This window comes from Chiloscyllium punctatum, chromosome 4 (assembly GCF_047496795.1).
Source record: "Chiloscyllium punctatum isolate Juve2018m chromosome 4, sChiPun1.3, whole genome shotgun sequence".
NCBI lineage: Eukaryota > Metazoa > Chordata > Chondrichthyes > Orectolobiformes > Hemiscylliidae > Chiloscyllium > Chiloscyllium punctatum.
The window spans coordinates 54,519,910-54,547,626 of record NC_092742.1 but is presented as its reverse complement, the minus strand read 5'-3'; the positions used below and the strand labels follow the sequence as shown (position 1 = coordinate 54,547,626).

General features: G+C 40.2%; 1 protein-coding gene across 7 annotated transcripts in view; it reads right to left on the bottom strand.

The window, feature by feature from the left end:
- samd4a (sterile alpha motif domain containing 4A) overlaps window positions 1-26,671 on the bottom strand; it is a 200,485-nt gene extending 173,814 nt beyond the window's left edge. For 2 of the 7 annotated variants that reach the window (XM_072568752.1, XM_072568758.1), the window contains exons 1-2: window positions 25,204-25,345; window positions 24,307-24,833 (exon numbers count right to left, since the gene is read on the bottom strand). In XM_072568752.1, the coding sequence (XP_072424853.1) occupies window positions 24,307-24,502 (196 nt within the window). In that variant the 5' untranslated portion in view covers window positions 24,503-24,833; window positions 25,204-25,345. The other 5 variants (XM_072568755.1, XM_072568754.1, XM_072568753.1 and 2 more) reach the window with 5 other exon arrangements.
- Window positions 26,672-27,717: the final 1,046 nt, after the last annotated feature.

Genomic DNA, 27,717 nt, shown 5'->3' with positions numbered 1-27,717 from the left:
TTCTTCATTATCCTATCTACCTGTGACTCCATTTTCAAGGAACTATTAACCTGCACTCCAAGGTCTCTTTGTTCAGCAACACTGCCCAGGACCTTACCATTAAAAAGTGTATAACTCCTGCTCTGATTTGCCTTTCCAAAATGCAACACCTCACATTTATCTAAACGAAACTACATTTGCCACCACTCAGCCCATTGACCCATCTGATCAAGATTCCTGTACTGAGGTAGCCTTCTGTGCTGTCCATGACACCTCCAATTTTCACATTTGCTAACTTAATGATTCCTATGTTCACATCCAAATCATTTATACAAGTGTTGAAAAACAAGCAGACGCTGCACCGATCCTTGTGGCACATCATTGGTCACAGCCAGTTGTAACACATTATGGTGCCACACTACTTTTATGGGATTTAAATAATTAAATTATGAATTATAATTTCACTAATCAAACTTAAATTTTATGTCTCATCCTGCTTATATTCTTGCTATTTCAATAAGTAAACAACTTTCCTAATTGAATATTGATAGGGATGCCCCTAACTGAGCAGCACAAAATGGCTAACAGCTGCCCAAGGCTAATTCAGCAGAACAGAACTGACAGTAAGATTTCAAGGTTGATGCATGTGCATAAGACATAGTTAATAACATTTAACATTTCTGTTTTAATATAGTTTTCACAAGTAGAATAGCAGCTCTGTAAAGACAGATAATAACATTTCACATTTGATAACAATAGCAAATCAAGGTTGCAGCTGATGCTTAAGACAGATAAGATCATTAACACTAATTAGTTGTTTAATCAATAATTATAGATATGAATTATAGAAAAGCATCTAGGTTAAAGATTCAAACCAGTTTCCGAGAGTAAAAGCAACCCTTATCATTACAGGGAAGAATGAATAGAGACTAACAGATATTGGAAGGTGGATTGAATGAACACATTAAGACAACTTAGCAGCTGGAGAGTCCTAACATCAGATGTAACCAAGTAACTATTGGAACTAATTTTTAAAAAACAAAGAAAAACAATATTCTTTTATATTCTCTGTAACAACGAATTTTAAAAGTCCTGAAATAATAGGCATGGATCAAATTAATTGGCAGTTAATACTATGCAACTGGCAAACTTAATTTGAATACAGTATCCATTGTGAAAAGCCTCAAGGGAGAGAAGAGTCTAGAGAACATGAAGGACCAGTGGTGGATCACAAGCCTGTCCATCTCTGTTGTTTTGATGAAGCAAACTTAAAATTGTATAAAGATCCTGTACTGGAAAGCCCATTACAGAGGGACAAGTTGGCTCCGCTGACCAATAGTGAATCAGGTAGCAGTGGTGGGGTGGAGATAACGCACGTGCATTCTAAGTTTAAATTATGTAAGTTAAGACATTCTGAAACTTTTTATGTGCCTTTCTGCCAGGCTGTAACTGATGGGTAAAATCGCAATAAAGGTCGCCTGAATGCGACCACAACGTCGATGTTATATTTTCAATGAAAGCCCAAATTTCCTTTGTTAAGAAACAGGAATTATTCACCAGCTAACCTAAAAAGTTTTACTGTAATTGGTAAACTTTTTTTGGGTAATTGCAAGGTTTTATATGTAGAAGGTTACCTACATTTTACAATTACTGAATTTATTTGAACTGCCTCCAATGCAAGTATGCCCTTTTCTTAAAAAAGGCGGCTAAAATTATATGCAGTATTCAGGGGTGCCTCACAAAGGCCAATGAAGACTTCTGTACTTTAATATCCTACTCCCTTGCAATAAAGGCCAACATTACATTTGCCTTCCAAATTACTTACTACACCTACACTGCTAACATTGAGATTCATTTGAGGGCAGTCAGATCCCTATGTCACAGCATTCTGAAATTCTATTAATATTCTGTTCTATTTTTGCATCAAAAACATGAAAACCATCATGCTTTCCTGCATTACTCTGTCAAACTTTGTTCACTCACTCAATATCTGTATTCCTTTCAAACTCATGTTCTCCTTAGAACTTGCTTCCGCACTTACCAATTGATAGGGAATAAATGTGGCAGCGTACCTTCACCCAAATTGTTAAAGACTGTAAATGGCACTTTTTAAGGAAAAAAAAAAGTGTTCATTCGGTGTAAACATTGCTGACCAGCATTTATGTCAAATTTGCTTCTCAAATAGACATTAATGAACCAGAATTATGTTTGGGGTGGGGGTTTAAATGACAATTAAGTGGTGAGATGGTTACCATTTTAAAACACCAAATTTTTATTGAAATTAAATTTCACCATCCATTGGGGTAAGATTTGAACACTTGCCCCTATAACATTGAACTTACTTCTGGACTACCAGTCCTGTCACATTACCACCATGCGGCTTGCTCCCAGTATAGACTTCCTATCTTCTAAAAGGAAAAAAAACTTTACTTGAACTATTCTGTTCCTTTTCATATAATTGTAGAACCTCACGTCGTCAGCATTTAAGATTTCTTGCTACTTTACTCATTTATTTGCTGTTCGCATTTTTCATTGTTCACATTGTCAATCCTCTGGCCGACCACTCACCTTTGCATCAGTATAAACCTTTCAACAGGATAGGAAGGGTTTGGCAGGATATGGACGGGTGCTGGCAGGTGGGACTAGATTGGGTTGGGATGTCTGATTGGCATGGACGGGTTGGACCGAAGGATCTGTTTCTATGACGTACATCTCTACGACGTTTCCCAATTTCTTTGGTCAGCCAAGGATGATGCAACTTTCTCATGTATTTCATTAAGAAAGTAAGTATCATGAGAGCTTCAAACTTTCTTTAAAATATCAGCAATTGCTTATTTGCCCCGTTACTGTTTTTATTTTACTTGCCCAGTCCATTCATAACCACTGAGATTTAAGGGACTGGTCTCAAACTTGGGTTTTGCACTTTCAAACTGAATATTATCACTCTTGATTGAAGAATCCTTCCTAGATCATCAATAAATTCCTCTCACCATACAGAATCATGTCTAATATAGTTTGGTTTCAAAACTTTTGTTTTAGAAACTAGCCTCACGACTACATTTTCCAGTGTGATTTTTCTGAAATATCACATTAAAATTGCCAGTGATTACTGTAAGTGCCTTTCTTACAACCATTTTTGATAGTCAGTCCTGCAGTGCAGCTGTTAGAGGACCTATAAGTGACTCACCAGTAAATTCTTTCCCTTTTTATTATTTATCCACACAAACGGATTCTGCATTTACTGCAATGATAGTTTATTTATTTTAAATCGAGTTACCTTCTACCTGTTGCTGTCTATTCTTTCAAAGGATCAAATAACCTTGAACAAAACACTGCGAAGTAGATTAAATTAAACAGTTTAAACTAAAACAGCAGGAAGCAGAAGGAAGGGAAACAAAGAAAAACAAAAAGGACAGGTGGAAAATAAGTGATAGGCAGGAAATTAAAGGAATATAATCGAACAGGATCATAGTGCATAACAATGCGAACAGGATAAAGAAGGTTAAAACGATAAGTCTTGGAGTCATGGCTGCAGGGTGACCAGGGATGAGAACTCCATAGCCGGGGTATTCAGAGGGACAGACCAAAAACAAAAAAAAAAGGGTAGGTGGGGTAGCATTGAAGAGGTAATTATGCAATTGTGTGGAAAGATATTAGCTCTCGTGAAGTGAAATGCATACAGGTAGACCTTAGCAACACCAAGGGGCAATAAACAAAAATGGCTGTTATATATATGTCTCCAGCTTTGGTTGGATGCTGCATTAAAGATAACATTAGAGATGCAAAAAAGGTACAGCTGTATTGATGGGTGACTTTAATCCACAGAGAATCAGCAAATCAAAAATTACTAACAATATTAGAGGAAAAAAAAATCATTGAAGATGTACATGATCTTCTGGATCAATACATTGACAAACCAACCACAGAACCGGCCATCCTAGACAGAGAGAGAAATATTTGGAAATCTAGCTATGAGAGACTCCTTGAGGGAAGAGTTGCTATAAAATTAAATTCTTCATTCAGATGGAGAGTGATGCCATTGGTTCTAAGACTAGGGTCCTAAATCTAAATAAAAGATCCATAATTGTATAAGGCACAAGCTGGTTATGATAAATTTGGGAACATTGCTTAAGGGATGACAGTGGATAGGCAATGGCAAACATTGGAACTAACAAGGTAAACTAAGGATAGTATTAGATGAAAGGAGGAAGCATATAAATTGACCAAAAAAAGCAGCAACTCTAACAACTGGGATCAGTTTAGAAAGAGGTTATGTTGGGGGGGGTGAAGAAAGAAAGAGAGACAATAGCTGATTGGAAATTGTGTGAAGGGAAAACAATTAGTCAAGTCAAATGTAGGTCCATTACAGTCAAAAACACGGCAAGCTATAATGGGGAACAAAAAGGTGACAAACCAATTAAATACGTACTGGAGTTCTCTTCACAAAAAAGGACAGTGTAGATAATGTCACAAAAATGTTGAGAAGCACATTGAGAAGAAAAAGGAAGGAACTGAAAGAAAATTAGTAATAGTAAGGAAATGGTGTTGGGGAAAGTGATTGATTATGGAGATTTGTCAGCTTTTAAAATCAACATTATAGAGAATGTAAAGTGATCTAAGAAAGTTTAGATGCATTGGTGGTCATCTTACAAAATTCTGTATACTCTGGAACAGTTTGCATGGATTGGAGGGATGCTAATGTAACCCTACAATTCTTTTTAAAACTAGTTGGGGGAAAACACTAGAACCCATTATAAAAAAGATTTCATAATAGACCATAACAGTGACTGGATTAGACAGAGTTAGCACAGATTTAAAGGGAAATGATGTTTGACAAATGAGTGTTGATAAGGGGCAGCCAGTGGATGACAGAAGACTTTTGATAAGGTCCTAGATAAGAGATTCGCATGTAAAATTAAAGTACAGGTAGCTCTCCTATAATGCTGTAGTTGCGTTCCCATTCAACGTTGTATTATAGAAGCTGTGCAATAGATGTAATGGGGCCTTTGAGAAAAATAGGTTTGGGTCTCCAGTTTAGTCAGCCTGTCCATTTCTGATCAACTACAAAAATGCCAAAAGCTGTTACAAGTGGAACTTCCCAATGTACTGTTATATTCCCAGCTCCTTGTCGAGTGGGGTTTATCCAGAACCTGGCTCACTGCCATTAAACTTTGTGAAATTTCAAAGTTTCACTTTTTCTCTTTTTGAGAGAGTGGCTAAAGGGCTAGGATGCTCTGAACAGCTGGCGGTTTTGATGGGTTTCAGAGAATATGATAGGCCGAGACTCTCATCCTTCTCCTCTCTCTTCTCCCTCCCCACGCCCCCCCCCCCCCCTCCAAAAATAGAGACTGGATGAACTTGGATCTGGCATAATGTGGGGTAGGATAAAGGTGAGGATCGCCAGCCGTCCTTACGTTTCAGACCTCCACCTCCCTTACACACACACAAAGTCGTAGTCTGTTGAAGCTTCAGGCAACCAGCAATGGAGACCCTGCTTACTCTCTAACATTTGCCAGACATCGCTGTATTTGCGCCTTCTTTCGCTCTCCATCTCTTTCTTCCCACTCCACAGCCTCCAGACACACCCCCCTCCCCATAACTACTGACCCCAGTAAGCATTCCAGCAAAATATTCTAATGTTCACTTCTCCTACCTTTGTTGCAGATAGAAGCAAAAGCAAAATACACACACAGATGACAACCTCAGCAGAATAAATCAGCCAGCTGGTAATACAGGGAATGGAAATCGCATAACTACAAATAGGAACTCACTTTAAATAAAAACCGCAATTCACAAGTCGCATTACAGCCAAACCACATTTACAAGACGTGTGTATAGGAGAACTACATGCACTTATGTCAGTGCACTACCACCAAACCGGGATAGGAAACAAGGGATAAATGGGTATTTTTCAGTGTTGTAGGCAGTGACTAGTGGGTTACTGCATGGATAACTGCTAACACTCCTGCTATTCACAGTGTATATGTAATGATTTACATGAGGGCTCTAAATATAATATCTCAAGTTTGCAAATGACAAAACTGGGTCGAGGGTGACTGTGATGTACAGTTGCTTCAGGTGTGATTGGGACAAGTTTAGTGAGTGGGGCAATGCATGACAAATGAAATAACATGGATAAATGACACATTATCCATGCTGGTAAGAAAAAAAACAGAAGGCATATCATATGAATGGTGCTAGATTGGGAAAAGGAGGTGCAATGAGACTGGAGTCTTCACGTCCCATTCACTGAAAGTGAACATACAAGTGCAGAAGGCAAAGACAGCAAATAGCACAGTGGTCTTCAAGTGAGAAGATTTGAGCACAACAGCAGAAATGCAGTGGTACAGGGCCTCTGACACCACACCCGATTTGTCTCCTTATTTGAGGATGGGTGCTCTAGCAATGTTGGGATTTCAAGGAAGATTTACCAGAATGATTCCTGGGATGGCAGGACTGATGTATGAAAGATATTGGATTGGTTAGAACAATATCCACCAGAATTTACTAATAAAATTTTAACAGGACTGAAAGGATAAACACAGGAAGCGTGCTCCCAATGACAATGGAGTCCAGAGCTAAAGTCACAGTCTAAGAACATGGGGTAGACCATTTAGGACTGAAGAGGAGAAATCTCTTCTCAGCTGTAAGCCTGCAGAATTCTCATCTACAAGTCGTGGTTCGGGCCAAACATCAAATATTTACAAGGAAGATGAGATATGGTTCTTAAAGATTCAGGGATCACAGGGTATGGGAGAAAGCAAGAACAGGGTATGGAGTTGATCAGTTATGATCATATTGAATGGTACAAAAAGGGCAAAAGAAAAAAAAAATTCACTGATCCTGCTCCAATTTTCTAAAAAGTTTCTATGTACTGGCTATAGGCTTTGAAGGTAATAAGGAGACTTAGTGAATTTGTGAGATGCATTGTGTAGATGGTATGTGTCTGCTGCTGAACATCTAAGGAGGGAGGAGTGAACAGGTCCACAATGTCAGATGTGCAGCACAGCAACAGACCCTTCCATCCAACTCATTCATACCAACCAGATATTCTTCATTAAACTTAGTGCGATTTGCCAGCATTTGACCCATATCCCTCCAAACCCTTCTTATTCATATACTCCTCCAGATGAGTTTTAAAATGTTGCAATTATACCAGCTTCCACCGCTTCCTCTGGCAGCTCATTACACACACACACACCCATCTGCATGAAAAAAGGTCCCTCTTAAACCTTTTCCTTCTCACCTTAAATCTATGCCTTTTAGTTCGGGACTCCCATACAGAGAGGAAAATATATTTTGGCTATTCACATTATCCATGCCCCTCATGATTTTATGAACCTCGTTAAAGGTCATCCTTCAGCCTGACATTCCAGGGAAAGTAGCCCCAGGGTATTCAGTTTCTCCCTATAGCTCAAACTCTCCAACCCTGGCAAAATCCTTGTAAATTTCTGTTTCACAACATCCTTCCTATAGCAGGGACCACCAGGACTAAATACAGTATTTCAAAAGTGGCCTAACCCATGCCCTGTACAGCCATCACTTGACCTCCCAAATCTTATACTCAATGCCCTGACCAATAAACGCAAGCATATCAAACACCTTCTTCACGACTGTCTATCACTTTCAAGGAACTATGATCCTGCACCTCAAGGTCTGTTTGTTTGACAAAATTCCCCAGGACCTTATCATTAAGTGTCAAAGGGCTGCCCTGATCCGCATAATGCGGTACCTCATTTATCTGAATTAAATGGTGTCTGCCATTCCTTGGCCCAGTTGCCTCTGATCAGGGTGACGTTGTACAAGATAACCTACTTCACTGTCCACTCCACCACCAATTTTGGTGTCAGCTGCAAACTTACTAGCCATTCTCAGATCTAAATCATTTATATAAAATTACAAAAAACATTGGACCCAGCACCAATTATAGAGTCATAGAGATGTACAGCATGGAAATAGATCCTTCAGTCCAACCCATCCATGCCGACCAGATATCCCAACCCAATCTAGTCCCACCTGCCAGCACCTGGCCTATATCCCTCCAAACCCTTCCTATTCATATACCCATCCAAATGCCTTTTAAATGTTGCAATTGTACCAGCCTCCACCACATCCTCTGGCAGCTCATCCCATACACATCCCACCCTCTGCATGAAAATATTACCCCTTAGGTCTCTTTTATATCTTTCCCCTCTCACCCTAAACCCATGCCCTCTCGTTCTGGGCTCCCCGACCCCAGGGAAAAGACTTTGTCTATTTATCCTACCCATGCCCCTCAATTTTGTAAACGCTACAAGGTCACCCCTCAGCCCCAGCCTGTTCAGCCTCTCCCTATAGCTCAGATCCTCCAACCCTGGCAACATCCTTGCAAATCTTTTCTGAACCCTTCCAAGTTTCACAACATCTTTCCGAAAGGAAGGAGACCAGAATTGCACACAATATCCCAACAGTGGCCTAACCAGTGTCCTGCAAGGCTGCAACATGACCTCCCAACTCCTGTACTCAATACTCTGACCAATAAAGGAAAGCATACCAAACGCCTTCTTCACTATCCTACCTACCTGCAACTCCACTTTCAAGGAGCTATGAACCTGCACTCCAAGGTCCCTTTGATCAGCAACACTCCCCAGGACCTTACCATTAAGCGTACAAGTCCTGCTAAGATTTGCTTTCCCAAAATGCAGCACCTTGCATTTATATGAATTAAACTCCATCTGCCACTTCTCAGCCCATTGGCCCATCTGGTCCAGATCCTGTTGTAATCTGAGGTAACCTTCTTTACTGTCCACTACACCTCCAATTTTGGTGTCATCTGCAAACTTATTAAACTGTACCTCTTATTCTTGAAGAATACTGCTGGTCACAGGTCTCCAGTCTGAAAAGCAACCCAGTCTTTTCCCTTCAAGCCAATTTTGTATCCAAATGGCTAATTCTCTCTGTATTCCATGTGATGTAACCTTGCTGACTAGTTTACCACGTGGAATCTTGTCAAACTAAAGTCCATATAGATAATGCCCACTACATTGACTAAATCAATCCTCTTCGGTACTTGGAAAAAACAAACTCAAGTTAGTGAGATTCTATTTCTCTCACACAAAGCCAGGCTTACTACCCATAATCAGTCAGTCTTTGCCTTTCCAATGACATGTAAATCCTGCCCCTCAGAATCCCCTCTAACAATTGACCCACCACTGATATCAGGCTCACCGATCTAATATTCTCTGCCTTTTTTAAAAAAAAAAGCCTCTTTTCTTAAATAGTGCCATGTCAGCCAACACCCAATCTTCCAGCACCTGTCCCATGGCTATTGAGGATACAAATATCTCAGCAAGGGGCAATCACTTCCCTAGCTTCACAAAGTTCTAGGGTACACTTTATCCAGGTCCCAAGGATTTATCCACTTTAAAGTATGTGTTTTAAGATGCCCAACATCAGATGTTTGCTGTGGTGCCAAACCAAGTGGGCTGCTTTGTCCTTGATGCTTTCAAGCTTCTCGAGTATGTATAATTTCATCAAAATCCAGGCAAGTTAGGAGTAGTACATCACACTTCTGACTTACCATGTAGACAATGGTTAGGTTTTGGGGAAATCGAGAAAGGAGTTACTTGCTGCATAATTCCTGGCCTCTGACCTGCTCTTGCAGCTACAATTCTTAGATAAATAGTTCAGTTCTGTTTGTATTCAATGGTAGCACCCAGGATGTTGATGGCATCATTGATGGCGATACCATTAGTTATCAAGAGTCTAGGCTAGACTCACTTATTGGAGATGGCCATTACCTGACACTTGTGTCACCCAAAAGATACATGCAAAACATGCAGTGCTGGAAAAGCACAGCTAGTCAGGCAGCATCCGAGCAGCAGAGTCAATGTTTCGCGCAGACGCTCTTCATCAGAAATGTGGGGGAGGCCCAAGGGGTTTGAGAGATAAATGGGAGGAGCTGGCAGGAAGGTAACTGGGAATACAACAGGTAGATGAAGGTAGGGGGTGTTGGTGATAGGTCAGAGTGGAGGGTGGAGCATATAGGTGGGAAAAAAGATGGACAGGTAGGACAGTTCAAGAGGGCCATGCAGAGTTGGAGGGTTGGATCTGGGATAAAAGGTGGAGGGAGGGGAGATGAGGAAACTGGTGAAATCTCGTTGATCCCGTGGAGTCGGAGGGTGCCAAGGCAGAAGATGAGGCAATCTTCCTCTAGGTGGTGTCGGGTGGCTAGAATCTGGACAGTTCAAGAGGGCAATACAGAGTAGGAGGGTTAGATCTGTCCAACCTGTCCATCATCTTTCCCACCCTCTGCTCCAATCACACCCCCCCTCCCCCCCCACTTTCATCTACCTATCACATTTCCAACTACCTTCTCCACCCACCCCCCCCACCTTCATCTATCACATTTCCAACTACCTTCTCCACCCCACCCCCCCAATCCCATTTATCTCAGCCCCATTGGGCCACCCCTACATTCCTGATGAAAAGCTTATGCTCTAAATTAGGACTCTCGTGCTCCTCAGATGCTGCCTGACCAGGGGTGCTTTTCCAGCACCACACCTTTTGACTCGGATCTCCAGCATCTGCAGTTCTCACTTTCTCCCTCCTAAATTATACTTGCCAATTGCCAGCCAAAACCTGGATATCGTCCATATCTTGCTACATTTTGGTATGGACTGCTTCAGTACTTGAAGTCATGAATGGTTCTGAACATTGTGTAATCAGCGAACATCTTTATTTGTGATGGAGGGCAAGTCATTGATGGAGCAACTGAAGATAACCAGGAATGCTAACCTGGAGGAGTTTCTGTCGCAGTGATGACTGACCTCTAACCACCAGAATGAACTTCCTTTATGACAAGTGTGATTTCAACTTGGAGAATTTTCCTCCAGATTACAAAAGGTGTTCCAAAATGTCCTTAATAGCAGAGCAAGTGAAGAAAGTCTTTTTGCCTCTCAGCTGCCAGATGGAAGCAGGCTTCTGCAGCAAGGCAGTTCGGACCATTGTGGTTTGACATTACTGAAACGTGATCTCCAACAAATTAAGATTGTACGAATAATGACTGCATCCAAAAGTCTTCCATGTTGAACAGACTCATTAGCCCCTTCTCCTCCTCCTCAGAGGCTTAAAGAGCAAGAGGTTTGCAACAAAAGATTGTTATGGACCAGACCAGATCACTCAAAACATTAAGTTAGCCCAGACCCTAACTTTGTCATTTGTTTTTAACAGGTACAAAGTGGATATTCCAGGAGAGAATCAGCTAGTCAAACCACTGTTTTAAACAAAACAACCTATTTGTAAAATTACCGGATGAAATACAAACGACAAAACAGAATACCAAATAATGAATTCTCTGCAAACCCAACAGATCATCCCAACTTAATGATGCTGTTCCAAATACTTGCAACAATCCCCAGAAACACACCTTGGCAAAAAGGTAAAATCCACCTCAAGATCTTATAGGATTGAAGGGTGAGAGGGAGGGAGTACCAGCCTGGACCTGCTTCTTTGGGTCCTGCAGCCTTTCTTCACACTATTGCTTTAAAAAAAAACAGAGTAAAGCTGAGCTGGGCGAACTGGCCACTCCCCTTGCATTGTACAAGTACCTCTTTTAAAACTTGAAAACTTCTGCCTGAGGCAATATCTGTTAGCTATTATCAAACTGGCACTAAAACCCTTCACCCCAGACTTTTCAGAGTCTGTGTCATTTATGACCATTAAAAAAAACACCAAGGATTACACAACCTTGTTAAAAGGAGCAGCTTTGTCACAAGATGTTCTAAAGATAGGCTGCCCTATTTGCTCCTTGCTGGGTAACCACACCTTTTAGGATCACCATCTTCTTGATCAAGAAAAAAAAAACTTATTTCCTGGAATGTCAGAACAATTGCCAAATACCAATGATCATCTAGAAAGAATTGCAATTAAGTCACCCAAATTAAGATTAGCACTGCTGCCCTCTGTAAGGAGCTCCCGTCCTAGGAAACAAGCAGCAATTACACTTCCTACTGAAAAAAAGCTTTGCCAGTTCAGGGTCTTGCATGTACTGCTAGAACTTCCCAGTTTTTGACACTTCAACAAAGGCATAACTAATATGCTACATCAGTGCTTATGCCTTGACCCTTGAAGAAACGTCTCCAGTGCCATCCCAAAATAGCTTGTCACCTTTAATAGAAAAGATCATTCTTCTGGGAGACTTTAATGTCTGCAGAGAAACCATTGAAAAGAAAATTAAGACAGCTGTGAAAATGGCATCCTGCTCCTGAAAGTGTACACAGCATTGTCTCGTTATAACAAACACCCTCTCTTGCTCGAAGAAAAAGATACAAAACCACATGGAGATATCCTAGATTAAAGCATCAGCACCTACTGGAATACATCATTGCCCTGGATCAAGGAGCTAGCTGATGGCCATCTCACTTGACCCTTGTGGGGAAGAACTGATGTCTGCTGAACATAGACTTTTAAAATCAATAAAAAGCATCCACCTGGCATTAGGCAGTCACAAGGCTCAATATCCAAAATGACAACAAATCAACATTTCAGCTGTAAAGCATCCCAATATGGAAACCATTCACACATCCGACTCCATTTGACCCCATTGTTCTGGTGTCAAGTCTGCTGTATGAGTCTACTTTGGGCTCTAGTCATTATCAAAACCGGTTCGATGAAAGCAATTCCAAAATAAGATCTGCTAAAACAAAAATATAGAGTAGCCTTCATCATTACTATCGCAAGTCATGAAGTCAAGGAAGCAGAACCACACTGATTCCCACATATAAAATAAAAAACAAAAGCAATAAATGAAAATCTGAGATGTGCAGCAAAGTGTCAACCTCGACATGTGAAGTCATTCTGAACCCTCCCAAGTCACCTATAGACAAAAGTCAGCTGGACAAAATCCCTTAAAGAATGGGGTTTCAATTAAGAATCACACGGTCATTCAACAGCATTGGAAAGAACACTCTGAACATCTCAACCATGAACCCATAGTTGTAGCTGATAGAATTCTAGGAGATAACCTGGAGATGGTGATAGAACCCACAGGGAGCAGTAACAAGCAGTCAACTGGATGAAAAACAACAATATGCAGCTCCAGTAGTACAAAAAATAGAAAAGTGAAGACAAATGTAATCTGAAACAGGAGAAGTGAATAGTAAGTCAATAAACGGATTAGCAATTTTGACTAGTTGCTGTATTGACAGAAGACACAAAATGTTCCCAAAAAAAAAATGCTCAGGTAAGGTATTTTGGCAAGAATGAAAAAAAAAAATCAGTATTAGCAAAAAAAGTGCAGAAAGAAAAAAGTTGGACAGAAAGCTTATAAATCCCCAGGACTCAATAATTGACATATTAGGGTACTAAAAAAGGATAGTGAATGTTTGTGTTGCCACTTTCCAAATTTCTCTAGTTTCTGAAGTAATCCCAGCAGACTAGAGTTGCAAATGTAACCTGCTTTGGAGGGAAAACATGAGGGAGAAAACTGGCAATTACAGGACAGTTGGTCTAATATTAGTAATAGGAAAAATGTTGAGAGTTTTATTATTGAATCATATAACCCCTGCAGTATGGAAGCAGGCCACACCAACCCTCCGAACAGCATCCCACCCATACTCACCCTCCTACCCATCCCTGTAACCTTGCATTTCCCAAGGCTATTCCACCTCGCCTGCACATCCCTGGACACTATGCGACAATTTAATATGGCCAACCCACATAACCTGCACGGGAATGATCTCATGCAGACATGGGAAGAACGTCTCTGCAGAGCTTGCAGTCATCCGAAGCTGGAATCAAGCCTGGGTGTCTGGTGCTGAAAGGCAGCAGAGCTAACCACTGAGCCAGCTTTCCACCCTATACAGGTTGTGAACACAGAACGTTTCTAAAATTTCAGTATTACATCAAGTCAGCATGGAGTATGAAAGGAAAATTGTGCTTGACAAAGCTATCTGAGGTTTCCTGAGGATGTAACTAAATCATGGAGAACCAGTGGATCTGGAGTATTTAGACTTTCAGAAAGCTTTGATAAAGTCCCACATAATGAGTTATTGCACAAAATCAAAATGCATGGTTGGTGGTAATATACTGTTATGAATTGAAAATTGATTAGCAGGCAAAAACAGCGAACAGGAATAAAAGGAGTCACTTTCAGAATGGGAGGCAATGATAAGTGGCAGATATCAACATTTGGGACCCAGTTCACATTACAGAAAGGATTGCACTAGGGAAAGTGCAGAGAGTCACATGCTGTTACAAACAAAAACCAAAATTGCTGGAGATATTCAGTAGGTCTTGCAGTATCTGTGCAGAGAATATGGAGTTGATGTTTCAGAACATCTGAAGAAGGGTCACTGGACTCTGGAGAGAAAACAGTTAACTCTTAGAGTCCAGTGACCCTTCTTCAGAAGTTCTGAAACATCAACTCCATCTTCTCTCCACAGATGCTGCCAGACCTGCTGAGTTTCTCCAGAAATGTACTACTTGGGTGCTGAACACCTGAAACATAGTTCTTTGTTTGATATTATTTTACCAGGCTGTTGCCTGGGCAGCAGTGATTCAACTAAGAAATGAGATAGGCGGAGGCTATTTTCCTTCGTTCAGAGAAGGCTCAAGGTGGCAGCAGGGATCTGATGAAGAAATAAAAGGGCAAATATAGGGCAGATAAGGAGCAGCTTTTCCTCTTAGTAGAGGGATCAACAAACTCTGCAAAGGGCAGAACGTTTAGAAGGACTTTGAGGAATTTTTGTTTTTATACATTGTTGTGGATTTCTAAAACTCTGATCAAAAGAGTTGCAGATGCAGAGCCCTCTTGAAATACTATAGCATACAAGGCTACAGGCCAAGTGGTGGAAATGGGATTAGAACAGATAGGTAATTGACGGCTGGCATGGACACAATAGGCCGAAGTGCCTCTTGTATTCTATGCACAGGATATCGCAATGATTTGGATGAGAAAAATCAAATTTAATAATTCAGGCTTGTTGACAACACAAACCTAGGTGGTGAGTGTGAGGAGGAAGAGGTTGCAAGTTAATTTAACCAAGTTAACAAAGTGGGCAAATCAATGTTATACTATATTCGCCATGTAGAAGTGCGAAGATAGGCACTTTCACAGAAATAAAACAGAATGGCAAAGTGTAATTAAAATGGTGACAGATTAGAAAAAGCACCCACCCATTTTCCTTGTACCCTGTTCTAGGAAGCCAACATGCAGATGCAGCTAGCAATTAGGAATGCAAATATTACATTGGTCAATATTGAAAGAGTGTTTGTGTTTAGGAGCAAGATGTTTTATTGTAGCTGGTACATGGCCTTGGTGAAACCCGATCTGGAGTAGATTATGCAGTTGTGATCTCCTTATCCAAGATATACTTGCCATGTAGGGAGCACAGCAAAGGTTCACCAAACTGATTCCTGGATGGTGGATCTATTGTAGAAGGAAAAATTGGATCAACTGACCTAGTATACACTGAAGTTTAGAAGAATGAGACAGGATCTCATTGAAAATTATACAGTTCTGATATGGCTGGTCAAAGGATGCAAGGATAATGTTGCCCTAGCTGGGGATCCCGAACAAGGTACCAAAATCTCAGGATACATGATAGGCTATTTCAAGCTATGAGGGGAGATTAGGAGAAACTTCTTCACTCAGATGGAAGTCTGTGGAAACTTCTATCACAAGTCGCGGAGGCCAATTCACTAAATACATTCAAGAAATAAAAAGGATAGATTTCTAAGTGTGTTGGGGGCATGGGGAGAGAGAGAGAGAGAGAGAGAATGATGTTGAAACAGAGACCACGATCTCACACTTAGTTTTAATGGTGGAGTGGTCTTGATGGAACAAATGGCCTACTTCTGCTCCAATTTTTTAATATTTGCATTTTTTCCCACTTTGATTCTGCTGCAATGACACACGTCATGGTCATAGTCACAGACTAGTAACCTTGGAGGCACAAGGTCAAATTCAACACTGGTTAACAAAAGTAAAAGCTGCAATTTTTTTTTAAAGTACTCATTTGATGGATTACTAAAAAAAAAGCAACTTAAATATCATAAAAATCCAAGTGATTCAGCAATGCCATTCAGGAACATGGTACCCTTCCTGGTCCAGCCTACACATCATCCCAGTTTCACCCTAGTTATACTGAGAACACCAGGATCCAACTTCAGTGATGGATAATAAACAAAATCATGAAAGAGAATTTGTAAAACTTCCAGAAGTACATACATGTTGCATCCTGGAGTCTTCAAAAACACTTAGATACATCTGCAAAGAAAAGATTGAGGGTCATGAGGAAAATGCAGATAAGTGGGCCTAAGGTTCCAGCAGGTAGCTGGCACAGACAAACCAATCAAAATCATATTTGTGGTGTCATCAATTTATAATATAGACAATGTTAAAAGGAGGAATAGTGGAGTGTCCTGCCAAGGGCACACGAGCAAGACAGCCATTGAAAAAAAGTATCAGCTCTTATGGCAAAATTTTCTTATGTTATAGGTCTTAGGTGACAGGTGATAAAGGTGGTGGTGGTGGAACAGCTGTTTGGAGCACGTGCTGACCAGATCAGAAGGGAAATAACATTCTCTCTGTAATAGCACATGATGACTCACCTTGCCATGCCTGCTTGTTATCTACTGTCCCCTGCTGGAAGTTTGAGATCACTTATTGTGAAGGCATTACAGCTATCTTGAAAGTATAGGAAGACAATAGTGTCCATACAACTGTGCACATAGTCAAGGAATCAGTGCCTTCAAGAGGATGCAAGAAAAATGGAGTTAATAGAGTTACGTATACATGATAAAGAACTTAATTTTAATCTACTTATAAAAACAGTTGCCAATAAATCTAAACTCCAACATTCAATAATAAAAAATAACAGCAGGCAAGAAATTTAACCTAGTCTCTCCTCCAAAATAGCAAAAATAAATTTACATCCATTAATTGTCGCAAAAAACCTACTGTAATTTTAAAGGCTTTCAGTTGACAACTAAAGTCCCCATTTTAGTCCACCTCTATATGCACAGAGATTGCAAGATAAACATTCTCCAAAATCTTTCTAGTTTGAAATTACAATTCTGCAAAACAATGAGAAATCAACATAATCCATCACAAATACTTAATCCTTATCTTCAATTTCAACTCAAGTTGGTCTATTCCGATGAATAGAAACAGATTGAAGACAATAAAGACCAATAAAACTAGAATCTCAAATTGATAGGTTACAGATTTAAAAGATGTGAAATGCAATGACAAAAATATTAACATGAAAATTGAAATTTTGGCTTATTATAATAAACAAGCCACATCAAGGATGTAAAACTTTCCAATAATTTATGAAAAGATTAATGTCCAAACAAAATACTGCAGATACTGGAAAGCCATACACAGAAAATGCTCAAATCTAAGCTAGCGTGGCAACATCTACAGAACACAAGAATTGATAGTTCAGGCCTCTGACCTTTCATTAGAACCAGTGAACAGTTATAGACCTGAATCATTAACTCAGTTTCTCTCCCTGCAGATTGCACCAGTACATGCCCTGAATCATGTGCCCAGAATGGAGAGCCAAACTATTTGGACATCAAGTTAGAAATAGACTCCTTATTCAATGAAAAATTAAACCAATTTAAGAATTTCTCTCGAGTGCTTACTTTTTTTTAAAAAAATCTAAACACTTGAATAGGGTTTCAACCAAGCAATTTCCCATTTCAGTTTTTATAAAATGTGTTGTTATTTCCTGATTGAGACAACTGACTGCTTTATAAGAAACATGTAGTTTTGTATTATTACATGACTATGCACTAGCTGCCAAAAGTTAATGACATACTTTTCCTTTGATTACAGTATAATAGTATCAATAGGGAATCAATTTTCCTATTTTCGTAAAGTTACTAAGTTTTTAAAATGATAAAAGTTTGGCTTACATAATTCTCATAATTAATTAATTAGGTTTGTAAAGCACAGCTAGTTGCATGAACTACATCAAGATGCAAAAACATCTGTACCAGTTAGGATGTTTATGTATTGATAGCACCTGTGTGCAAAAATCTCAAACTGATCTAGTATAAAAGCTAAATTTTAAAAAAAGTTCTCAAAATTTGTCTCTCAAGTATAGTTTCAGCTATCATACACACCTAGAGAGACCAATTAATTTGAATTGTGGAGTGAAATTTATACATGTATACATACCCTTTTGAAAAGGAAATTGAAGAATCATTAAGTTACCTTTAATTAAAAAACAACTTCTGAATTTCAGGCTTTAAGTTGATTCGGCAATCACTCAATCTTCATCTGAGAGAAACAGCAGTTCCCAACAATGTAGGTGCATTCTTGGTAGTGAGCAGTATTAAAAAAAAACTGACTCGTACTCAAGCCATGGAATGGGAGTTGAACCATTCAGATTCATTGTGCTACCAACTGAGCACCATTGTAACATTTTCAATGCTTGCATATATTTTTTAAAAAAGTCTCCACTAATCTGTAGTATTTGCAAGGTTGGTTTGTGTATAGTTCTTTGTATACACAATCTAAAGAATCAAAATAGAAAATTGAAAAATACTGTATATTAGATACATTAACTTCACTGCAAGCAAAAACACCAGACTGAACATTTTATTAATAAATAAACTAAGGGAACAGAAAGCACTGAATAGATTCAGAAGGTATGGGAGCAAATGTGGAGGGAAACAAAGTTAATACCACATCGAACAGGACCCTTCAGAACATATTCAAAGAAATAATGGTTTCTCATCACAGTTGCTGCCAGATCTGCAGTTTCTCCAGCACTTAGTTTTTATTTCAGATTTATAACATCCAAAAGAATTTACTTTTAAGAGAACACATTAACTGCTCAGAAAGTATTATTATTTGCCAAAGTCTTTTAACGAAGGTAGATTTTCTTGTATAGTCCCAGGAGCAAATGTGGCTTTTTTGTTTGTTTCTTAATTATTATTCAACAGCAAAGCAAACAATATAACTGAAGACTTTACAGCACATAGTGCTCTCACACTGAACAATGACAAGATGTACTACAATCTGCATTCAGTAAAAAAAGTAGCCTATATCTGACAGGATTCAACATGGTAGGTACTAACAATGGATAACCACTGCAACATCATTCTTACAATAACAGTTAATCAGACAGATGTTAACTGGCCATACATTTACTGATGTAATTTTATTTCCAATGAAGTGTAACCAAAACCACCTATAATATACTCAGAAGCTTTTCTTTTCTTATTTGCCCTTCACCACATCTACTGGGATGTGCTACTTGCAGCTGACAGCGTTTGACCAGGTGCAAGATAGACGTCAAAAAAAAAGTGCCAGAAATCCTGAAGTTCTTGGAGTGTCAAGTATTTCCACTGCTGGCGAATGTACAATCGTGTGAGCATAGCATTGTAAAAGGCATAGTGCATATATAATGAAGTGAACAGCAGAGAATTGCACAAGATAACTTGCTAGATTCAGAGTGAAACCTTCCATGACACAGAGAAATGGACACCTAGCTTCATTCTGAATTTTGCAAGCAAAGATTTGTTGAGTAAGATTAGTACTTTACCTGGTAGTCAACAAAAGGGATTTGTTACTTAATATAATCCACTAATCGTTGACATGCACAGCCTACATATACTGCATTAAACTGCCCCTAAAGTTGATTTGCCATGTAACTTACTGGTGCAGCAAGCAGAACATCTTTTTTTCCTTGACTGCCGCATCCAATTAGTAGAGAATGCCACTTGTGTTGTCACTATATAGCAAGGTACTTTTGTGAGATTTTGGAATGCTCTGAGTTTTTTTTAAATTTTAGGTACTGCTTTTTCATTCTTACCAACTTTCTTTCTATATTGTGATATCATATTGTGACTGCCAACATATGCTGAAGGTGATGTATTTGGTCCTTCAGACTAATTAAATCACACCATTAATCTTAAAGTCACAACACAAAAAGCATTCACAAAGATACCTCAGTATTTTTAAAAAAGATACTTTCCCCAAAATAATTGACAGACATCTATGGACAAACATCCATCACCCTAAACAATGATCCACAAAGGTCAGAGCTAGTGTTTTTCTGTTGAATATCACAACCTAGAAAAGCTTGAATATTTTAAGCAGTCAATTACTAGCCTTTTCATTTAATCAAATTCAAACTTAACAATTGACACTACGTTCATTCCAATAGTAGTCACTGCAGTATCCCCTCTAGATTAGCCACTGAATATATGCAAATTAAGCTGTCTAATTTAAATTCAAACAATTTTGGCAATTAACCATTCCCTAGTTCGTTGCCCATGGTAATACCTCCACAGAGTCCACTCAGTCAGATGTACAGCATGGAAACAGACCCTTCGGTCCAACCAGTCCATACCAACTTGATATCCCAACCCAATCTGGTCCCACATCCCTCCAAACCCTTCCTATTCATATACCCATCCAAATGTTGCAATTGTACCAGCCTCCACCACATCCTCTGGCAGCTCATTCCATACAGGTACCACCCTCTGCGTAAAAACGTTGCCCTTTCTGTCCCTTATATATCTTTCCCCTCTCAAGCTAAACCTATGCCCGCTAGTTTTGGACTCCCCCAATCCAGAGAAAAAGACTTTGCCCCTCAATTTTGTAAACCTCTATAAAGGTCACCCCTCAGCCTCCACGCTCAAGGGAAAACAGCCCCAGCCTGTTCAACCTCTCCCTGTAGCTCAGATCCTCCAACCCTGGCAGCATCCTTGTAAATCTTTTCTGAACCCTTCCAAGTTTCACAACATCTCTCAGATAGGAAGGAGACCAGAATTGCACGCAATTTTCCAATAGCGGCCTAACCAACATCCTGTACAGCCGCAATATGACCTCCCAACTCCTGTACTCAATACTCTGACCAATAAAGGAAAGCATACCAAACGCCTTCTTCATTATCCTATCTACCTGCAACTCTACTTTCAAAAGAGCTATGAACCTGTACTCCAAGGTCCCTTTGATCAGCAACACACCTTAGGATCTTACCATTAAGTGTATAAGTCCTGCTAAGATTTACTTTCCCAAAATGCAGCACCTCACATTTATCTGAATTAAACTCTATCTGATCAAGATCCCATTGTAATCGGAGGTAACCTTATTCGCTGCCCTGCCCACTACACCTCCAATTTTGGTGTCATCTGCAAACTTACGAACTGTACCTCTTATGATCGCATCCAAGTAGTTTATGACAAAAACGTAGAGGACCCAGCACCAATCCTTATGGCACTCCACTGGTCACAGGCCTCCAGTCTGAACGAACAACCTTCCCCCCCCGCCCTGTCTTCTACCTTTGAGCCAGTTCTGTATCCAATTGGCTATCTACTCACCTACCATTCTCACCACAATTCTGTATTACAAACTGACGTGTGTAGGATGTAGACATCGATGACCTGGTCAGCACCTAATGCCCATCCTTAATAGCTCAGAGGGTGTCAAACATAGGCTAGACAAGGTAAAGATGGCAGATTTCCTTCCCTAATGGGCATTAATGAAATAGGTTTTTAAGACAATTGACAGTGGTTACACCATTGCTATTAGGCTAGTGCTTTTTACATTCATGCCATCACCAAGATAGAAAAGATAGCACATCCCATTACATGATTTCCCTATTTTTTGTATACAATCAAGAAAAATCAAGATTAGAATTCAAACAAAGCTTAGAATGCCAAACAACATAAGTTAGAGCTAAAGTTTAGGTTATCAATTCTCCTCAGTTGTATAAACTTCACTACCTCTCAGAACAACCTATTCCATGAAAGAACAGCCTGGATAGAAGAGCTGGTGTGGTGAGAACTCTATCCAACAAACCAAGTGCAGAATATGCGGAAAGTGTAATAGAATGTTGAACTTTACATTTCCAATTTCCTAGAGATAAAGTAACAACGTTCCTTTTGTAGAAAGCCTTGATCATATCTGAAATAATGCACGTCAGGTTTGGGAACCAAAACACCAGGATATGTTGTTTTCTGAAAGGGCAAGTTACAGATTGCCATAGTAAACTCTAGTATCAAAGAAATATGAATGACAGGTTACACAAACTGGTTTTATCCTCAAGTTTAAGATTATGGGTTGATGTAATCCATGTGTTTAAAATGAACAAAAAGTATATTTACTCTCAAACTGGAGAAGCCATTTCATTTAGAGGAATCCAGAATGTAGGCAAATTAGATTTAGGCCACTTTTCCCTATCATAAAGGGCAATAATATGAAACGCTCTCCCTCCCAAAAGGCCACAGATCTTGTGTCAATTGCAATTTAAGATTTAAGAGAGCTTACATCCCATTCACAAAATTAGGCCCAAGGAGAGGAGCGAGTGCCATCGTTTCTATCTTAGATTTAGGACTTCTCTTTCCAGATTTAAAGATTGTTTAGGGAAGTTCTAAAGTCAAGGAACTATGTAGTTTTAAATATTACAAGTTCAACTCAAAGCACTTATCCTAACTGCTTAAGCAATCAATTATTATTTAAGCAAATGTTTATTGTAGTTAGTTCTCCAAGCACAAACCGCCTTTACAGTATAATTGTATTCTTTAAATAACTTTAAGCCCAGCTCTTGGCAGGTTAGCCTTTTGGAAAGGATCTCAGTTTATAGATCTAAGGATTGAAATTCAATTTGCACAGAAAAAAAGAGAGAGTTTCCCGGTTTATTTCCTAATTCTGGAACTCAGCGCCATTGTAGTCAAAACCATGATAACTCTGAATACAATTGCTCAGAATTGCCCCTAGGAAATTCAATTATAAACTATGTACATGTTTGACTTCTGGCACAAAATTGCATCTCTTCCTTATGAATTATAATCTTGCAATGTACAAACAGTGAACACAGAAAAAGTAGTACGGGACTTTTTTTTAAACAAAGTGTAACCTTTCACAGTGGGGTTACCCAGTGTAGATTGTAAATCAAATAAAAGATGACCCATGGAAAAGAATCCACGAGGCAACAAGTTGTTGCTAGCTAATGTAACTTCCAATAAAGTAGTGCATTTAAAAACATTTGTGTTTATATTGCTAAACTATTATATTTTTAATAAGACTACACAGAGCAGGTACCTCACTGAATGTTTTTATCAAGCTTCTCCCATCCATATGACACAGCCAATATATATTTCTTCTGACTCCACACCCAACTTCTAGTGTACCAATACAGTCATGTTAGTATTATTTTGAAACTATATATAACTAGTGCTCTTTTTTGCATTTTAAATCAAACTGCACACAAATATTTAAATTCCCATCCCCCAACATAATTTCAGATTCATAGACTAGAATAGTTTTCTCCTTGCTGAAACCATGCATAAATATCCTAACAGCAGAGCACAGTACTGGGAGGCTGTCAGCAAATGGCAGTACAGACAGCTGCCAAGTCTTGCAGGCTCTGTGCTCTAATATGGAACAGCTGGAAGAGGACTGTGCATTCTTTTCTCTGAGTAAACACTAAGGGCTCTGTTCAGTATCCTACTGCAATCAAGCCTAAAGAATTCCACCAGTGAACACAGGCTTCTATTACTTCTCCCCAATACACCCTTTGTACTCCTATGAAAAAAAGTGAAGATATACATAATTTGATCTGGCGCTGCAACTGTGTCAGTTTTAAATAACTATTTGTGTGGAATTCTTCCAGGCTTGAATATTCCCTTAAGTCAACCCTATCACATTCTATCTGCTGCATAGGCCAGGATGAAACATTATAGTACAAATATGTTCATATATTATTTCAACCGCAGCTTCGACACAGATATGACTATGTGCCTCTCCGTAAACGGCGACTACACGCTACATTCTCCAACTTCTACTAGGGTCCTATTTACATTTTATTTCTAACACAAATCGACTCAGACTTTTGGCCTTCACTTCTGCGTACTCAGAAAATTAGGTTCTTTACCTAAAATCGGATGAGTGTCTATGCCAATTTAAATGCATTCCTTTTGGTTTGAGAACTAAATAGGTGTTAAACTGCGATATTCGTAAGCAGAATGAAAAATATGGCATATTCAGTACTGAGATAGAGATTTGAATCGCTGAAATAGAAATGATCGAAAAAAAAAGAGACCAAGCCACGTTGTCCAGAAAGCACAGGATACCCAGACTCTACGTGACATGACTGGATTATTGTACAGGAAATTGCAGAACAAGATGCATCAAAGCGTTTTACTCCTTACGTTGATGTGATGTTCCTTCAATACCGCAATGAAATACATCAATTGTCAATTTAAAATGATTGAAAATTCACATGTTAAATTAAATTATTAAACTGGAACGATTTCGTCACAACCCCGGCTCCGAGTTTGGATAAGCAGCGTGAAAATAATTAGTTGCATTAAACTTACCGGGATCATTTGCCTCTCCCTCGAGAATATGAAGCTCGGTGCAATCGGACAAAGAATGCTCTAGACAAATCTGAAGGAAACGAGCCTGTGTCCGGCTCACTCGTTTCAACAGAGACAACAAAGCTACAGTTTGTTCACATTCATTCCACCCTTTAAACCATCCTGCAAGAACGCCGACTTGATCTCGAAACATCATGATTAAGGAACAGCCTCAGCACTGGGCGAGTTTATGTCGTTGGGATTCTTCGATGCAAGGCACCCAAAAAAACCAAGCTCACATGCATGTAGAGGAGGAGTTGTCACATTTTGTGTGGATCGAGTTGCGATTTTTTCTTTCCTTTTCTGTAGAATAACGTCACTGTTGACACGCTCCGTCTTCCTCCAAGTCAATCAACAGCGGGCCAAAAATTTAATAGGCACAACAAGTATATCACCTGTCAGAATTAACAGATCTCGACTTTTAGATCTCCTCCTGCCACGATATCAATAATAATTCCCAACGCCCGCATTCCCATGCATGGTCAAAACTGCAAAGGAAACCAAAAGAAAAACGACCGTTGAAATTTACCGTCATTGAATAAGTCCAAACTTTACGTTGAAGCGGTGGATCTCTGTTTTCCCCTCCCTTTGCCTGCAGCAACTAGTCATTCATTGCAAATTATAATGCAGCAACTCTTAGGTTTGTAATTAAGCATTCAAAGCACTCAGTCTACAAATGGTCCTGAAACGATAAAATATTACGCTTTGAAGCGACTCATTATTTAAGAAACTAGAAGAGCCGCTAGCCAGCCAACAGACTGTTTAAACGTTTCCAAAAGCAATGCAGAGCAATGCAATTCCTCTGGGTTTAGGCCCAATGCAGAGCGGCTGAGACTAAAATAAACTATCCACCCAAACCTCAAATACGCGACCGTCTGCAGCCATCGCCTTGATTGGGATTTTCCATGTCAGTCTGAAAGAATGAACCCGCAGGATGGACCTTTCACCACGTTGGTATGAACGCTGCGCTGCGCTGCCCTGCCCCGTTCAACACTGCGGAAACTCAACAGCAACTCCACAGGCATCTGTCCACCTCGGAGAAATGGAACAATTACCTTTACAAAACAAGCCAGTTTTTAAAATTGGGATCTTGTCGTTTTTTTAAAAAAAAAACCGTAGAAAAGTTAGCTCCATCCGCCTGTGATGTTGGCAGGAGTTTTAAAAGGCGAATATCTAAAGCATTGGTTCTCTTATTTAATAAAAAAAAACCTTTTTAATCCTAAACGTTAACAATAATCCGCCCCCAATAAACATTTGTTATCATCAAAACAGAAAGCGAATCCTGAAACCGGCTAAAAATAACATGAAAGGCGCAGCATGTGTGAAGATTATTAATAAATATGACTCAAAGACTCCTCCCCGTTACAGCTGCAGCGGCCGACGCACTTTCCAGAGGCTGACACACCGACCTGCTGCTGACTGCAGGCTCCGCTCAGGGGGAGTGATCATGGTGCTCTTTCAACTTGGGGCCGCTCCCTCGGGCCATGATAATACCCACCGCCACCGCCACAGCAGTAATGGTGGTGGTGGTGATAGTAATAACGGCCGCCGGCTCCACAAAGTTGAATTTATTTTTAGGCCTCTTTCCCCCCCCCAGTCCGCGTGAGTTTTAAACATTCAGCATTACGTCATGGGAGGGCCAGGAATGAGGGGGAGGGGGAGGGGGAGGGGCAGCCCATCGCCCAACCCCTCCCCCCCTCCCTCGTGTATTCAGACCGGGCGGGGCTTCCAGTGCCGCCCCGCCCAGCAGCACCCAGCTTTTCCCTCCCCTCCCCCCACTCAACATCAGAACACACTCATTTACCGGATTAGTGGCGCTGGAAGAGCACAGCAGTTCAGGCAGCATCCGAGGAGCAGGAAAATCGACGTTTCGGGCAAAAGCCCGCGCCGACTTTGCTGCTGCTGCTGCTCCTCGGATGCTGCCTGAACTGCTGTGCTCTTCCAGCACCACTAATCCAGAATCTGGTTTCCAGCATCTGCAGTCATTGTTTTTTTACCTACACACATTTACCGGCTGAACCGCAGCGCCCTAGGCCCCGCCCCTCTTGCTCGTGTGAAATGGGGGGGGGGGTTGCTGCTCTTGCACCGCACCGCCCTGACGGCTTCGTTGCTAAGTGCTCGCCGCACGCGCAGCCAAGATGTCGGTTTGAATTGGAACCGCAGCTGAAGTTTCCGCAGCGATCAATTTCTCTTCTGTCTTTTCCTACTCACCATCCCGTCCCGTCCCGTGCCCCGCGGCCGAGCGGTTGATTGACGGGAGCGGCGGCCCGGGTGTCGGGCTGCCTCGGCCGCCGCTCGCTGATTCCCCGCTGCTGGGAAGAGCGCGGCCTGTCGGTCCCCAGCACGCGGTGTCTCAGCACGTGACCTGGGCCTCACAATTCCCCCCCCCCAATACACAGTGTCAGGAGAATGGTTATGCTGGTGGTAGTATGGACATGTCACTGCATTAGTTAATCCCCCAGAAGACTGGCCCGATTCGCTGCTGACATGGGGGGTGGGGGGTCAGTTGAATCCCACCATTGCACAAAGTGGAATCAAAATTTATTTGGGGGGACTTCTGTGTAGCAGTTCCTTAATTCAGAAGGCCTACGTTCAAGCTCCACATCCCCATGGAGTTGACATAATGTACGAATAGGTCGAAGTTCTATTTAAAAAACAATGCATTTAACATCTCAAAGTAATGGGAATCAGTTAGGTCAGTTGACTGGATGGTTGGTTTGCAAAGCAGAGTAACACAAATAGTGTTGGTTCAATTCTGAACTTCTTCCATCGCTGAAGTGTCAAGCCACCCCCACTTAGGTCTATGACATGAGAGATTAGCCCAATGTTCTGGCAGGGATGTGGTGTCTTTTATTACTGATGCCCAAAAATACATGTGGCATGCATCATGTCAAATTCTTATTTGTTCCCCTTCAGAACTCTGAAGGCTTCAGAAGATTTAATAAAATAAAATGAAATTATAATGCAGATGAGTTTTATTTAACTAAATCTGTGTGTATAAAGTTTAAAAAGTCACACAACCAGATTGTAGTCCAACAGGTTTATTTGGAAGCACTAGCTTTTGGATCACTGCTCCTTCATCAGGTGGTTGGGGAGAATAAGACTGTAAGACACAGAACTTATAGCAAAAGTTTACAGTGTGATATAACTGAAATTACATTGAAAAAGACCTGGATTGTTTGTTAAGTCTCTTGTCTTTTAGAATGACCATGTTGGTTTCAGTTCTTTCATATGTAAATTGAAAAACCTTTTTTTTTAAAGTTACATTCTCAAGTAAACTTTAAAAATTGGTGTCCTATCGGCCCAGATAATGTATTGAAGGTGTGAGCTTCCCTGTTAAAGATGTCTGTGCCACAATGGTCAGACTGATTC